The 17,155-nt window shown below is 33.0% G+C and overlaps 1 protein-coding gene across 7 annotated transcripts in view; it reads right to left on the bottom strand.

Moving 5' to 3' along the window:
* Positions 1-17,155, bottom strand: part of LOC123720347 (disheveled-associated activator of morphogenesis 1) — a 112,421-nt gene that overhangs the window by 55,875 nt on the left and 39,391 nt on the right. For 4 of the 7 annotated variants that reach the window (XM_045676923.1, XM_045676956.1, XM_045676931.1 and 1 more), the window contains exon 2: positions 13,234-13,423. The exons of the other annotated variants lie outside the window; for them this stretch is intronic. In XM_045676923.1, the coding sequence (XP_045532879.1) occupies positions 13,234-13,281 (48 nt within the window). In that variant the 5' untranslated portion in view covers positions 13,282-13,423. The remainder of the gene's footprint in view (positions 1-13,233; positions 13,424-17,155) is intronic. 7 annotated transcript variants of the gene reach the window in all.

The following is a 17,155-nucleotide window of genomic DNA, read 5'->3' on the forward strand; positions in this document are numbered from 1 at the left end:
GGCACAATAAACCCAGATATATATTAGTATAATCTTACTAATAAAAGTACAATTTACAGTATTAAAAAAACATTCCCCAAATATAAATAACTATACTAAAAAGTTCAATCGCATTTCTTAATATTCACATTTCCCAAAGGCACAATAAACCCAGAGCAAACATTCAATTTCACTACCTGGCACACATTTCAATGGCCATCGCCAACTATTTGACCCATGAACGCACAGAATACTAACAATAAACACAGCCTTCACTTGTTTCGGTAAGGAAAAGTTTAAACAATGGTACATGAAGCCATCTTCATATTTCAAGTATCTTTGACCTTAACACACCCATTACATTAAGACACTATTACTAATACAAACATTAACAGCTCCCAAAATAATCATCTCTTAACTTGTGTTAAAGACCCGTTCGAAGTCTTATTTGAGTATAAAACTCGAGAAAAATAATTATTAGCAGATGAATGTTTGTCACGTTTCATTTTCATATTTCAATATACAAATATCACAATTGATAACCTATATATAATGCAATACATACATTGCTAATTGAGATGTATGGCGTACGGTCCTGGGTCATCATTGTGCTATAAATAATAGAGGATTTAAATTTCAGTCTATATTAACCACTCGCGTACATCAATAGAAAATAAGCGTAATAATGAAATGTTACAAATGAATGCAATGTAACCTATAGGCTATACTCTCTGGGCGTAACTCCCACGATTAAGGAAGTCGCCACGCTTATAAAACTAAGAAGAAATGTAGGCTTGGCTCGTACATAAAGTATTAGGGATCTTGATATATAGATGAACAATAATCTCATTCTAAAAATTACAATACTGTTATTTAACTTTGTTGAGCGACTTCGACTCTCCCTGTCAAAAACTAAACGGCTACTCTGAAAAAACCAATTTGAGTACAGCTCTTAATATACGCTTATGGAATATGTTAATGGTAGGGAGGAGTGGTGGCAGGAGAAGTAGGGGTCTCAACATCTCTAATGCACAGAGACATGCTGATAATAGAGTGGTGTGGAGGCAGCAAATCGACGTATATATAGATTAGGGGTTTTCAAGATGGGCACGACCTTCAGTATTAAAGACTACGAAGAAGATCGAATATGATTAATTACGTGGTATGCAAACTCCATACTTAAACCGAAATCTGACCAATAAAATGGTCAGCTTCGAGCTGCAATAAGGCACGGCCTAACAATAGCTATATGTAACGATATATAACTGACATTAAACTATAAACAAATTTACAAAGGGTATTCCATGTGATATTTGCTATACAATAAAAATCCTTGACACGCCAAAGTTCATGAATGGCCGTAATTGAATGTAAACATATATCCCTAACCTTACAATAGACAAATTAGCTTGACCTTCGCGCCCGTTTGTCAATCACACTCGTCAAAATATAGTTATTGTAAACACAATGTTAATTGTGAATTAATTCAATAATACCTACTATTACGAAACTGATGTGTTTAATTGTTTAGGTTAAATATTTCCAGTTGAATAATCATTGGTTATGTCGCACCAGCGGTTGCGTCAAAGCGAAATAACGTGGTGATATATGTGGGCGTGGCTCGTTTCATTGTTAAAATTTAGTCCCGAGTTTTAGATTTTGACTGGAATATTAATTTAATCTACGCAAAAACCTTTCTATAAACTTACAATATGAAATCTCACATTATATACAACTAAGGTTTTAGTACAATCCGTTTCAAACAATATAGAACGAAACGAATTATTAACTAACCAAACCAGTCCATGCTATACAACAAATACCGTTAATATTTATTCGAAAGTTCAAAGTGTTAACAAAAGAATGACCGAAAAAGTTTGTTTTTAAATTTGCACCTAACATTATGTAACACACATTATGTATAGTTTTTTGTTCATTGAACAAATAGTATACAATTACATAAATAGTGAGGTGCGTGATCGAGTCGTAATTCTTAAATTGGTGGCTAACACTATTAGCAATTAACAACTGGCCGTTTTTTAATGCAGTTTTTTCGCACTATGTGGAACCAACTGCCCACTGAAGTATTTCCGAACCAATTCGACTGAGGGTCCTTCAAGAAAAGAGCGTACCAATACATAAAACGCACTAGCCTCTGGAAATGTGAGTGTCTATGGGTATCATTTAACATCAGATGAACCACTAGTCCGTTTGCCCCAATTACGATAAAAAAAATACAATGTAGTAGTATTCACACAGAGTCGTATTTTCATCATCCTTAGTAACATTAAATACGTTAATAAATAAATATTGTTATAACTAATAATGTGACGCACAAATGAAATTTTGAATCCGAATGATTTGTCACGATTTGTATATATCAGAGCAATACGCACAATGTTAATACTCGGAACAAACGCAGGCAGCAATTTACCTGTACTAGGCTATCAAAAATAAGTCATTATTTTTTGGGAAAAGTGATACTCTTAAAGAAAAGGTTAAAGAGGAAGGTTAAAGGTTAAAGAAAAGGTGTGTAAAAAGGCTTACTACAAAGTTAACGATCATCTAGTTGATAAAAGGGCCTGGGACTAGTGCTAGGCTGCTTCTAATAAATTTGCGATATTTGTTTTAAAATAAGTGTTGTTTGATGATCTAATATTTTAAAAGAGTACCGAGACTTTTTTACGCCGGCTTTTTCTCTCGACCTCTGTCTTCTTTGCCGATCAGTAGGGATGTTTACCTATTAAAATTTAATGACGTGGAATAATTGATACTTGTATCTTATGTTCCATAATAAACATAAATATATTTTTTTTAAACGCGCTGGTATCGGGTGCCATTTGCCATATAATTGTATAACATCAAAGACAAATAAGTTCGTAACCGTTATGTTTATTTGATTAGCCACTATTAATCTACATATTGACAGACTATTTAATAGTGTCTAGCTATTCCATAGTCTTTAATCTTTACGTTGAAACAATGGCGTTAGTGTGAGCTTTCATTATTCGGACATATTAAATCAATTGCGCTACAACCTTTTTACGTCTGGACCTCAGATTTCCGTATCTGTTTCAGGATCATTTGTCAATCTAATAGGCAAGCCGGTTTCCTCACGATGTTTTCCTTCACCGTTCGAGCTAATGTTAAATGCGCACATAGAAAGAAAATCCATTGGTGCACAGCCGGTGATCGAACCTACGATGAGAGGATACTAAAATATCATATCAATGACAACCATCCTTCTATACAAATGAAAATTAATAATTTATTTTGTTATCTATGTAACAACATTATCCTTATCATTATTTGCTAATTAGTACTAAAAAATAGAACGTACTTTAGAACACAACATACCAACAAAACTTCGAATTCATTTCGTGTAATTCGTCGTAAAACCGTGTGACCGTATTATTGAATAGAAAGTGAGATGGGTTGGGGTTAATAGTTCCGTAATTTGCCTTGAATTTATCGAATACCGTTAATTAATCGATCTTGTTTGGATCTCTTGATTGATTACGACATTTGAACGATGCTATTTTGAGTGAAGGGAATTCGTTCACTGAGGGCTAGGGTAGAGGTCATAGAGCTTTCAATTCACAGATTTCTCATATGAGAAAGTTTTTGGTTGTATTCTATGAAGATATGATGTGTTCTGTCCTATATTATACTAGCGGATCCGACAGACGTCCTACATTGTATTTCATGCGATTAGGATATTATTCCAGGCTGATTTGTAAATCTAAACCATCCAGGGCGATACACAAACGTATACAAAAAAAAAACATTCAATTTGCCCCAGCCGTTTAAGAGCCGTTTAGTGACATACACACGTACAGTAGAATAATATATATAAAAATTCGTAGAAGTGGTACTACTAATGCGATTAACAATAATACCTACATCGATAATCTTCAAAGAAATAGCCACTGTACAAAGAAATAGGTCTACCTCAATAGAAATTCTATTTAATATATATATAATGTATATACTATATTATTGGATTAAACTTAGGAGCGATCGCTCTCTTCTCTTGATAATTTCCTTTAAGTGTAAGTATGTGTTAATGGCAATTAATCAATAAAAACTAAAGTGAACACGCATCTAAAGAAAAACATAAAATAAACATAGAAGCATTCGTAAATCAATTATTCATATTGGTAACAATGTACATATATGAACGTAAATATTTAAATTGCAAAATGTACAGTTATATTTATGTACAGATCAACGTCTAGTTATTGAATAATGTTTATCATAAGTCAAGCAGACTCGTCATTAGACGTGACAAAATATTCTTCAGTTATTTCATTAAAACTTCACCAATTCCCACTGGTCTCAACACATCACTCGGTCCGGCTTTGCCATGTCTAATATCGTATCACCTAACACGTATAAGGCACCTTGTACCACTAAAGTTCTACTCAAACCGTCTACACACGGCCCTAAAATCAGAGGCTATAATATCGGGGGAAGAAGAGGGGAGAACCCTAGATCGTCTCATCAGTTTGTATCCTAATGGACGTGTGTAGTATGCTACTGGCAATTCGAACTACGATCCAATTACATTCCCACCACCATTGTCTCGATATCGCCACTGATTAGGGCCTTGTGAAAACACTTTTAGGGACCATCTAGTACTAGCGAGCTTTCTGGTAGTGTCCATGGGAGGCGGTACCACTAAACATCTGTTGACCGTACTAGCCGTTATCCGCCGTGTTCTATAAAATGAGCGGGAAAGTTTGTAATATTTAATTTAAAAAAAACCTAAATAAACAAATGAATAGCGACCAGGTTTACGTCCACGAAGCGTACATTGAGATTTTTATACATACAAAAGTTCCTTTAGTTAACCCCTAAAAACATAACGCAAAGTCATGTATCTCATCAATAATGTATTGTATAGAAACAATGATATTTACTTTCTTACACTTAGTCACGCATGTTTGCAGCGGCCAACAATTTGTTCAATCCACAATGCGTTGTAAACATCATTCAATTCAGGTATACAATGCACATAAATGTTAAATTGATTTTGATTTAACAAGGGTTTAAATAACCAGCAAACGATAGTAGTCATAAATTAAAGTATGATAAACCTCAGCCATAAAAATAAATATTGTTTGTTTTATTTAATAGAACGCAAACGGGCCATGAACACTCACATAACGCTCTTTTCTTGAAGGAGCCTAAATCAAATTACTTCGGAAATACTTCAGTTGGCAGCTTCTATCTTACAGTGGTGGTGCGCGGCTAAAACTTCCTTAAAAAACGCTGTAGAAAGACGGACTTGGAGGTGATACGGATGGTATTTTGTATTCTGCCTTGACGTTCGATAATGAAACTCAGCTGCAGCTATTAGTCCAAACATTACTTCGCACTTTGCTCCCTCGCTCACTCCAGTGAGCTTCCGTCCTGCCCTTCAGGCGATTGACCACCCCGCGACGGCCCAAGCCGAGGTCCGAGTCTCACACGAGACGCCCTTGCGCTAGCCGCGGGACAAAACGCCATTCTGGCCGAGCTGAGATGTAAAAGCCCTTAAGGCCAACAGCGAGAGCCCAAAAAAAAATTCGGATCAACTCCTCTGAATATTCTCCATTTTAAACAGTAGAAGATGCAGAGAGACGCTACATCTCTACGCAACGCCAAGAGATAAAGCCGCACGGACAGTGACTGACGATTCTCACACTTCGTCATGACCTTTTAAGCTGACAGAATTTCTGTATTGTCTATAACAATTATTATTAATATCCGAAGAAAGTTGAAACTAAATGTAGTCCTAAAAACAAAGTCAAATCGTTAATTTCCATTAGGCCTATTAAAAAGGCACTTTTGAAAGTAAAAATTATCAGTTAAAAAGATTTTTTAAAAAAATGACTAGTTGCCCCTTCCAATGGCAGTTTCATATGGAGAAGAAAAGGCAAAAACCTCCATACTCACTCTTTTAAAATAGTTTTTACAATATTACCTAGAATTAAAAAAAACTACTATACTACAAGGCGCACGGTGTTATTAAAAACAATACAGCAGATAACTAAATTATTATCTACAATTATTGCAACTATAAATTTTACATTATTCTTAAATAAATAATAAACAAACAGTCAAACAGTGTGTTACGTCAAAGTTGATTTCGTTTTCAAAAAAAAGAAGGTCCAGCATGTGTCCACGCACTTTTATCTTGAATATAATCCTGTAATTTGTAAAATACACAAAGAAAAATTTTAACGTAAGTTTTAACTTTCGTTTAGTTTGAATAGTTCACGATTGAACGTTAAAAATCCCTAAAGCGTAATTTTGTCTCCGCTTGGTAAACTTAGTAACTCAATAAACTTAAATCTAAGTTTAACTCAATATATTGAACCTAGATTTTAGTTTAGTTCAGTTTTAGTTTGTATATTTGTAGGACATGAAATTTTATGGTTTTTGGTAATTAATTCAGTTGGTATTTCTCCTATATTTTCATACTAGATGGAAGAAATCGCTTGTTAGCGCTAAAACCGCCTGTAGCCTAATTACTTACGTAACCTGTCTTTTGTGTGTTTAAAGTAAATAAATAAACCGTATTAATAAACGAGTTTTCAATAATCACAATTTAGAATTGTTAAAATCTAAAATTGAAATTCTATCATATAATTTTGTTAAATTTAACATAATTGTCAAAAAAAATCCTTTTTCGAAAATGTATCTTGAAGCATACACCTACATAGATATAGCATTATATATAATGTAGTGAACTGAAATAAATATAATTAGATGTATTCGACCGTGCAAAAGACATCGGTAATTCGGGAACTATTATTTAAACTAGCAATTTTCTATTATCGTAAGGACATAAATGCACGCTATTTAACTTCACGGAAACGATCGGTACACATTAAAACAACACGACAATGCAATTTAACGCATTCTCATGTAGGGGAAGGAAGTAACACTGGTAGTTAGGTGATTAACATCAATCATATGGTCAAGTTGAAAGTAATTTCAATGTCAGGGACATAATCATTAAAGAACGAAGGTTATTCGATGCTAGGTGTTGCTGTTGTAATTACTGTGTCGTTCCTAAATACTTTTATTAATTTAGGTTAGTATAGGAACCGTGTCCAGCAATTCCCGACGCCATAATTAATACCAAATATTGTTCATAGTATTGTCTTTTGTTAACTTAGCTTTTACACATTAAGAAAACACTTTTTAAACGGATTGAAGCTATGTATTATTATTATAAACTTATAATTATTTACATAATTTTAATTTTTTTCCGACGTTTCGCGTGCTTTAGAGTCACCGTGACCACGCACGCTGTAAAGCACGCGAAACGTCGGAAAATAAATTAAATTTAAAATTATGTAAATAATTATAAGTTTATAATAATAATACATAGCTTCAACCCGTTTACAAAGTGTTTTCTTAACCAAATATTGTTTTTTTTCTGCCTATTAATGCAATTTCCTATTCTTCATATAGATATAATAAAACATCTTTTTAATAGGAAATTAACTTGAGTTTTTATATAATAATTATAACCAATGCAATATACGCAACTCGTCTCTTTGAAGACACTCCTTAAAGGCTCAGCTAGCATCGGAATACTGGGCGTTGACATATCGAATGACGTTATCGCGGTCATTTGGAAGGCAAGGCGCAATTAGCCTCTAAGAAGCTAGGTGTGCTCAGCAAGGCGAGACGGTACTTCACTCTGGGCCACCACTTGCAACACTATAAAGCGCAAATTCGGCCCCACATGCAGAAATGTTCTCACCTCGGGGCAAGAGCTTCCCTACCTGCTGCTTCCGCTTGACAATATTCAATACAGAGCTATTTGAATCGTCAACAACCAGTCAGTTTCCGTGCGGCTTGATCCCTTGGCGTTGCGCAGAGATATGAAGTCTATGCATCTTCTACCGCATTCACAGTGTTCAGAGGAGTTCTTCGGACTAATACCTGCAGCTGAGTTTTATTATCGGACGTCAAGGCAGAATACAAAATACCATCCACACACTACTATACTTAACTCAGCTACAATATTAGTCAAATCTTTATCAGCATACAAAGTTAAAATACACTTTAAGCCAGGTATTCCTACAACTAAATCAGTGTAGTTCGCCGTCATCATCTCATATATCTCTTTTTTTCACAAGATAAACACAATTTGATGGAGAGAGACAAAAGCGTAACTTTTAAGACGGCAATTACATAATAGAATGTCGTTCGGCAAATAAGCTTTTCAACACGAGTGAGAACAAAAGACAATCGCCTTTTAAAATAACTCTCATGAATAAAATAAAGTTATCCTTCACGAACGAGACAAGCGCACAAGCACGCGGAAGCTGTAACCACAATCACGAACGAACTACATTCACGCGCGTGAGACGATTCCTGAGAATATCAAAGATATCATCATTTCTACAAATATTTTATTAATAATTCTTTAATAGGGAATTAAGAGCTCAGTATAAAGTTTAACCAGTCATTTTCGTTATATTTTGAAGAATTTTACGACAGCATAAAACCTATTTATATACACATTACAAAACAAGACTGTCGCGTCTATTTGTTCGTTATACACACTCACAAACCCTCTGCCACTGAGTGTCCATGGGCGTCAGTATCACTTAACACCAGGTGAGCCTCTAGCCCAGTGTATCCTTACGTGAAGCCTACACTCCGTAGGTGTGGAATTTGGGGGGGGGGGGCTTGAAATCTATTAAAATTATTTGGAATTTTAATTGCAGTTTTTTTCCGTAATTAGCCAAGTAATTTCTTCCCTAAACCTATCATTTGAGTTTCTTAAGAGATTTTTCTTCAATATTAAATATTATGTTAGATAAGGCATAAGAATTTTAGGAGGCTAAGGAGGCGCATGGCACAAAACAGTTGGGCATCAGTGCCTGTTTGTCGCATGTTCTTTAAAATTAAAAAAAAAACTACAAGACACACACAAAGTATCAAGTAGCATGAGCTATATAATTGATTATGAGGAAAGTTGAAGTTATGTGTTAATAAGCAGATATTAGATTATAATAGCAATTCAAGGTCACATTTGTAGGCATCATGTCTTACTGCCCGTGAGAAGCTGTTAATTTATACATACGTTTCAAATCTTTAGACATTCTTCAAGTTAATATAACCGTAAGTCGAAAAGACAAGTAAGGCCAAACAGTGAACGGCATAGTGCTTGAGACGTCAATCACCTCAAGATGGACAGACACGATATTAAAGTAGAACATTGTATCCGTTCATCTCTACAGCGTTATGTATTAACAATATCATCTATTTAATTATTGTATACATAATCAGAACTAAGCTAATTAATTACATACAATTACGATTCTCTATCACTCAACAATCAAATCACTGCAGATCATATTCAGACTTAAAGGTAGTCAAGAGTGCCTACAAATGATACGCAAAAATAAAAAATAAACCTCGTGATGTAATCGGCCGCAATGTCTGTGCATTTATACCATATTTAGTTTAATATTCTGTAAATTATTTAAGTCTATATATAGAAATATATATGTCTAGTTAAATAAATAGAAAATAAATACTATCATAATAAAATGTATATTTCTCGCGATTAAATCATTAATGAAACCAACAAAGGCGATAAATCTTTTTGTCATTACTCCGCCCACTTAAGATGACTTCCTGTACAAATTCATACATTTAGATAAAATGCTCGTCAACTTAAAATTAGCTAAGCAAATTAACTTTTCCTTTTATACTGGAAAAACAGCTTTCTACAGAAAGTAGCGATTTGATCTGCGAGGTCAGGAGTCGCGGCCAGGAGGCAGTGACGTCATTGGCAAACTTACACATTAAGTAGGAACGCAAGGCCAGCGCACGCGCATTTTTAAATCTTTTATTACTATATTTATCTTTGCATTTCTAACGAGATCCTTGCAGATATACTGATCCTGACTCCCAATCAGCTGTATATATCCTCGTCACGTTTTGTTCCAGTAGGTTTGGCTACAGCACATCGTTCTACCACGGAATTAATGCGGATGTAAACGCAGAGCACAGCTAAATATAAAAATTGATTACAGAACTAACAAAACTAATGAAGAAATCGTAAATTTTAACACCTAGGCTGATAATCGCTCAATTTACTCAACTGTGTGAAATTGATGTATTCTGTCTGCAATCTTTTATTCACTATTGTTTTGTAACTCAGGATTAATTTTTGATTTCTGATCTTTGTAATGTTTCTAAGTGTTCTAGGTATGGATTCTCCGAAACGTCTATTTATGTCTGTTACTAAATGAAATACATACATACGTTATATATTTGTATTTATATTATTGAGATTATAAGATTTAAGGCCTACCCAACAATACAATATCGTTAAACATTCAAAAATATAGACCAGACTGTCGTGCCCCGTATGAACAATAGACTCAAAAAGCAGATGCATTTTGTACGATACATTAATAGATTATGAAGAAGGATTATATGATATAATTTCTAAAGCTTTAATGTAAATTCCTTGGTAGTAAAAAATCTTGCCAAACACGTAACGGGTAAAGCTGCAACCGTAAGCCACTAATAAAACAATTGAACGTAATTTATCTTAAATTATAAACCTAGCGAAAGTCACCGTAACACGATGGCGTTATTTTCAATTTAACACATCACATCAAGTCATATTAATCGAGTTGTCATGTCAAAGTAATGTAACGAATCCAACACCTCCAGCGGTAAAAGTTGTCTTTAAAAAGAAAAAAATATTCCTGTTTTATGGTGCTATTTTTACGAAACAAGTAAAAAAAACCGTTAGATAATGTATAGTTGTTTATTATAAAAACCTTTTAACAGCAACCGTAACCAGCTGCCGAATGAAGTATTTCAGAACCAATGCAACTTAGGGTCCTTCGAGAAAAGAGCGTACCTACTAATTCTTGAAAGGCCGGCAATGCCTAGGCAATGTGAGTGTTTCACTCAAAATCAGGTAAGCCTTGCGCGATTGCCTCATATTACGTAAAAAAATAAGTTGTTATAACCTAAAGGTCCAGGTTATATGTTATAACTTGATGAATTAACAACTTGTAGGTCTTAGAACAACAAATACTTTCGAGCTTTATCCACTTAATAAATACTATGCGTCAAACACATATACATATACCTCAAATAGCAAGGATAATTTTATAGTATCTTTTAGCCAGCCTGGGATGCGATGGGATTGTATTTTTTTTCGTTTGTTTTTTGTATTTTGTTCCAACTTTTTAGTTTATAAGAAATTTAAATTTGTACAGTGATGTAGGTAGTTATTTAGGCGAACTTAAACCCGTTAGTGATTTTAGTGTTTTCTGTACTTTTACTATATATATTAAAATCATACATTGTTGGTTGAGATGACAAAACCAGGTTGACCAACAGTTGCTAAACTTAATTAGTTTTCTTAAGATAATTAGTGTATGACCTAGACATCGTAACATTTAAAAAAATCAATTTAATACAAACAAATTGCGTAATAAATTAATGACATTAGCGTCAGTCTTTAAACAAATGATAAAATACTAGAGATTTATGGCGACATTTTTTTTATATTTTTGAAAAACAATCGCCCATATGACAAAAATAAGTAATGATTATAGACCAATAAATTGAAAGTGATACCTATATGATATGTATTTTGAGTTTCAATCAGATATACAAGCCAACTATGGCTAAAGAATATTTGAACCTATTGAATATTTGAATTCTAAGGCGAAGGCTGGAATGGAAATTACTGATATTATTCAACATGTAGACCTCAATTTCAAGGCTTATCGACATTTCCACACGAGAAACAATAAGGAAAATGTTACATAATGTTATCAACAATTCGTTCTATTGATAATGCTTAGAGCTAGGTTGTAGCAAAATTACATTATATAAGTACTCTTGATAAAAAACCATTAAAAATAAAAAAAATAACAAAACACTGTCGCTTGAATAAAACGAAAAAAATACTATACAGACTCGTGCGGTAATGCAACTTCGGCTCGGTACATCGATACCAAACAACGCTAATAAATGATCTACCCAATCAGATATTAGATAGCCTAACGCTAATATAAACAGCAAATTAAAAAATTAAATTAAATTTATATGCAATTGTCGCGCTCCTAAACAAGACTGCTATGGACACTTTAATACAAAGCACAACTGTTTTCTAATGTTACATATTGTGATTGTATTATATTATTTGTAAAATAAAGAAAACATAAAAAATAATTAATTACTAATGTCTTATATTATAAAAAAGATAAATCAAATTAATATATATTTAAATATACTACTTAGAAATTATCAAAACAGAACATTCCCCATATATTATATATTGACAATGTGCTAAAATGCTACAAGGAAAGAAAGGAATTCGATCTAAATTCGTTTGCAAAAACAAAAACTGCTAGACGGATTTAACAAATTATTCCACAATTGGAATGCTATATGATAATATAATAACATAGGCAATGAAAGCGGGATCTGTGACTCCAGTTAAGGGTCTATGTCGCACAACTCCAAAAAAGTAGATTGTTTATTACCATTTTTTGTCATAGTTTCTTGAAGTATGTCGAATGGAAAAATATATAGTGGAGTTGAGTAGTTTATGTATCCATATTAAAAGGTCGATACACGATTTAAATGACTTCGCTCGATAGAAAAAAAATTCAAACATAGCTAATTTTTGACACTTTAAATTCATTTTATGACGAAAATTTATATAGAACATGATTTTGAAATTTACAGGATATATTGTATCGAAGGCCAAGTAATCCATTTCAGAAAAAAAAATGATAAAATTACATTAATTTGTTTTACACAACTAATTGTTATTACGGGCCGGCGCGCCTCAGCGCTCCAACTCTCCACTGCGTACCGCAATCCACCCCGAGACACTGACACAGCAATTCGTGCTGGGATAGGGCTTAATTATCAATAACTAATCCATCATAAGCATAATTTATGTATAAAAATACAAAATACCATCCGTATCACCTCGACGTCCGTCGTTCCACAACTGAGCGTTTTCTAAGGCAGTTTTTACCGCGCACCACCACTATGTGGAACCAGCTACCCACTAAAGTATTTCCGAACCAATTCCGACTTAGGGTCCTTCAAGAAAAGAGCGTACCAATTCTTGAAAGGCCGGCAACGCACATGAGTGTCCATCGCAATATGAGTGTCCATGGACGGCGGTATTTACATCAGGTGAGCCTCTTGCCCGTTTGCCTGCTATTACATTTTAAAAAAAAAACTTACCACATTGATCTTCCCAAGGATGTGTGTTATCTGATCTTTGCTGCACATTTTGTTGTATTTCACTGTTCACTGTCCTATCACATTTTAATATCTATTTGTTATTGTTTACACTCCATTACAAGTCTACGAGGCACTTCAGCATCGACCGTTATTTCTTGTTTTTTTAAAGCTTTAGTTTCAGCTATTAAGGCTGGAAAAGAAAATTTGTAAGCTACTTGTTTCTTGTCTATATGTGTTTCATTCGGAGGATTAGCCTTCTTCTATAACTGACACGCTTCGTCAAAGTTTTGGGTCTAAGGCAAGTTTCCTCGCGATGTTTTCAATCACCGCACGAGCTAATATTAACCTAAGACCTCAGGTATGAAAGACCCACGCTGCCACCAGGCCAACACTGCTCACCGCTTTAATATCTTAAGAGGTGTACACAACCTTTTTGAATTTTATAAAGCTCTTAATGTTAAGAAATTTTCAAATGCCAGCGCCATCTAGTTTACTACAACGTCCCAATACAAGCATCAATTTCATGTCCAATATTTAAAATTTAAAAATAATCTCATAAAACTAATCGTTGCGAATATTTAATCTGTTAACGAAATACGTTAAAAGCTTATATATATATATATTAAAATTAGTCGCGATTTTGTAAATGATTACATAAAACAAATTTTTATTCATAAAGAACTGGACAGAGATGTTTATCACACAATCCCACCTGATGCTATGAATGATCTGGTCTATCGGATGGCAAGCCTGTTCTATTTAACTGACGCTTAAATGAACTCATATAAAACTGACTAGGGTAGATGCAAAGCAGTAAGGAGATCCGCACCTTTGCTGTTTCTACAAGAAATTACGATCCAAATCGTGCAGTTCCGCACTTTGGGATGACAACTATAAAGAGATGAAAATCCAGCGTTATTTTACACCATAATATTTAGAAATATTAACGATCGATTTTTTACGTTACGATTACTTTATTTATTAAAAACGTCTGCATAACTAGAAAGTGTCACAATTACTTTCTACATTCTTTAATGCTTTGTCAATGGCATCGTATTCATAATGGTTGAACGGTTTTCGCTGATTTTTTGATCGAAATTCGCAGTATCGAACTTTGAATTGAAGCTTAGTAGCTATAACTTAGCAATTTCGCGCTTGATTAAAGTTAACTACTAAATAATTCCCATACTCAGAGTCGTTCATTACACTTTGTGTTTTTTGTTCAATTTAAGAGCAGTGTTAGAGTGGTCACCACTTTTCCTATTTGCACGCAATTAATATTAACTTGCTAGGCGCCAAATCGACGGCGTATGTCAGGCGTAGATGGCTTATCGACGTCTTGCCTATAAGATTAAGAAACATAAGCTAATATTGCGTGTTGTAGCAGATTTTTTTTTTGGTTCACCAACAGAACACTAAAAATCTTTCACAGCTTATAGTATCATAATTATGAATGTACAATTGACAACTATAAGTAGCCGACTATAAAATGACAATTAACATCTAAATAGTAACTACACTTTGTTATTGTGAGCCTGATTTTATCTTTCAAGAATGCGGTTTTGGTGTTGGTTAATAAAATTTGTATTCGAATTTGACACATTTTGCGTCGCAGAATATAAGTATTATTATTATATTAAAAAAAATAATGATGAGGCTTAAATACCACAGATAAGCCGGATCTTGGATTTGTAGCTATATTATTGAAAATATATTTAATACGTACGTATAAAATAACAATGAATTTATTTTATGTAACATTTAAATTCATATCATAAAATGTTAGCCATTTATTTATTTAGCCATTTAGCCATATATTTCATTTATTTATTGCGTATATAACGCAATTACTGTACTGTTTTTTAGCTCAGTCAGACTGAATCACTGAAAAATAATATTACACTAACGATCTGATACATAAAATATCAGTAAAAATATTAATAATAGTGAAACTATTTCGGACACTTGCGGACTTTAAAATATTAAAGACATTATGAGACGTTTAGATTATATTCAGACAGAAATTGTCACACTGTTGATGGAGATATACACGTTTCAATTCACTGTGATCACCTACGACGTAGTTTAATTTATTCCGCCATATTTGACCTGACGTAACCTCACACAAACGATTTAGATAATCGAAAATGAACAGCGTAAATAATTTCACAATTTTTTTGATAATAAAAAAACGTACAGTTATTTATGAATTTATAAATGATTAAGATTTTTAAATATTCACAAATATATAAATTAAAATGTTACATAAAACAAATTGCTTACGTATTAACAATAACAATATAAGTATGTCCGAAAACTTACAAATATTTGAACTTTGTAAAACAGCTGTGATGGGCTAATAAGAAACGAAAGAAAACAGAAGCACTCGGCTTATATATCTTAGTAATATTTTTAAATAAGATCCTTGATAATGGCCCTCGACTCAAAGTAATCGACCAAATCATAATGAAATAAATATTCAAATAAAAACTTTATTCATGACAGAAATAGGTTGTTGCCGCTAGTCCCCACACTTGGGGAGTCCCTGTGTTGTGGGTAATTAGACAACAATACCGTGGTACATGATACATAATTAAACCAGTTTTTTTAAAGTAAAAATAATTTAGAGTCACACCTAATCAAACACAAATTATTATCATACTAAATATTCTATGTAAAGCAGTGTTTCCCATCATAGCCTTTCTAAAATTCCTGTGCCACCCTTGTAAACTTTGTTAAATTAATGTAACATATATAATCTTCAATACTAATAAATTGAATTGAAACTTAAATGATAGGATCCAAATTCCAAATAATTTAAAAAAAGAAACACACCCTGATTTGGGTCGGAAATACTGATCTAAATCATCTTCTGAACTGTGCATAAATATTACTGTTAATTAAAAACAAAACTAGTACAATATACTTAACAAGGATTCTCCTTGGCATAGTTTTTATTATCTATGCTAAGTAGTGCTTTTACATTTGTAGGTTTCCTTCATTTAGCATTATACAATTATTTCCTAATTATGTAAGACAACGATTAATTTTACTACAATTTATATATTAAAAATACAAAATTTTAGTATCAAAAACCTTAATAAAATAATTTCCAACATTTTAAATTATCAACACTAAGTAGATTAAGAATATTTTAATACTGTATATTTGTGTTGTAAATATATATAATTGCAATTTTTAAAAGTCTATAATTCATATCGTATGTTATATTAAATCTAATTTTCAAAGCTTTTAATTAAAACAAAACAAAGTAAGACATACAAATATATATATTCTCTCTTACGATCTCCTCTTCAAAAAGCAACCTATTTCTGTTCATTTAAAAACAAATATCAAATAGTGTAACCAAATATCAATAATTGATCAAGGTCCAACCGCACTTTCACTTGTTATAAATTTCCATGGCTCTCCGCCACACATTAACCAATTATTTCAACAACCACACCATTGTAATTAACACTTTCGGTATATAAAAATCAATATTAAATTGTGTTAATAAAAAGACTAATACGTAACGATCGAAAGAATTTATTAGATAAACTTTCAAGAGTGCGTGATAAAAGATGGACACTTACAATAAACAAATGCACTGGACCTGCTGGAAAAAGACGACAAAAGAAAAGATGGACATGGTACAGAACTAGCGGGGAAAAACTGGCCGAATGTTGCTCAAGACAAAGAGAAATGGAATAATATGGAGGAGGCTTTTACCCTAAAAGGGCCCATACAAAAACTAGACCACTAAAAAAAGGAAATCTAACTGATTTTTTTTAAACTTATACAAACACAGCTAATCCTAATTTTAAACAATCTATACTAACCAATTGTTGTAAGGACTAATGAAAAGGCTTCAATAATACAGTAATAATTAACAGCTGTATTAGCTACATGTGTGACAAAA

This window comes from Pieris brassicae, chromosome 1 (genome assembly GCF_905147105.1).
Source record: "Pieris brassicae chromosome 1, ilPieBrab1.1, whole genome shotgun sequence".
Lineage (NCBI taxonomy): Eukaryota > Metazoa > Arthropoda > Insecta > Lepidoptera > Pieridae > Pieris > Pieris brassicae.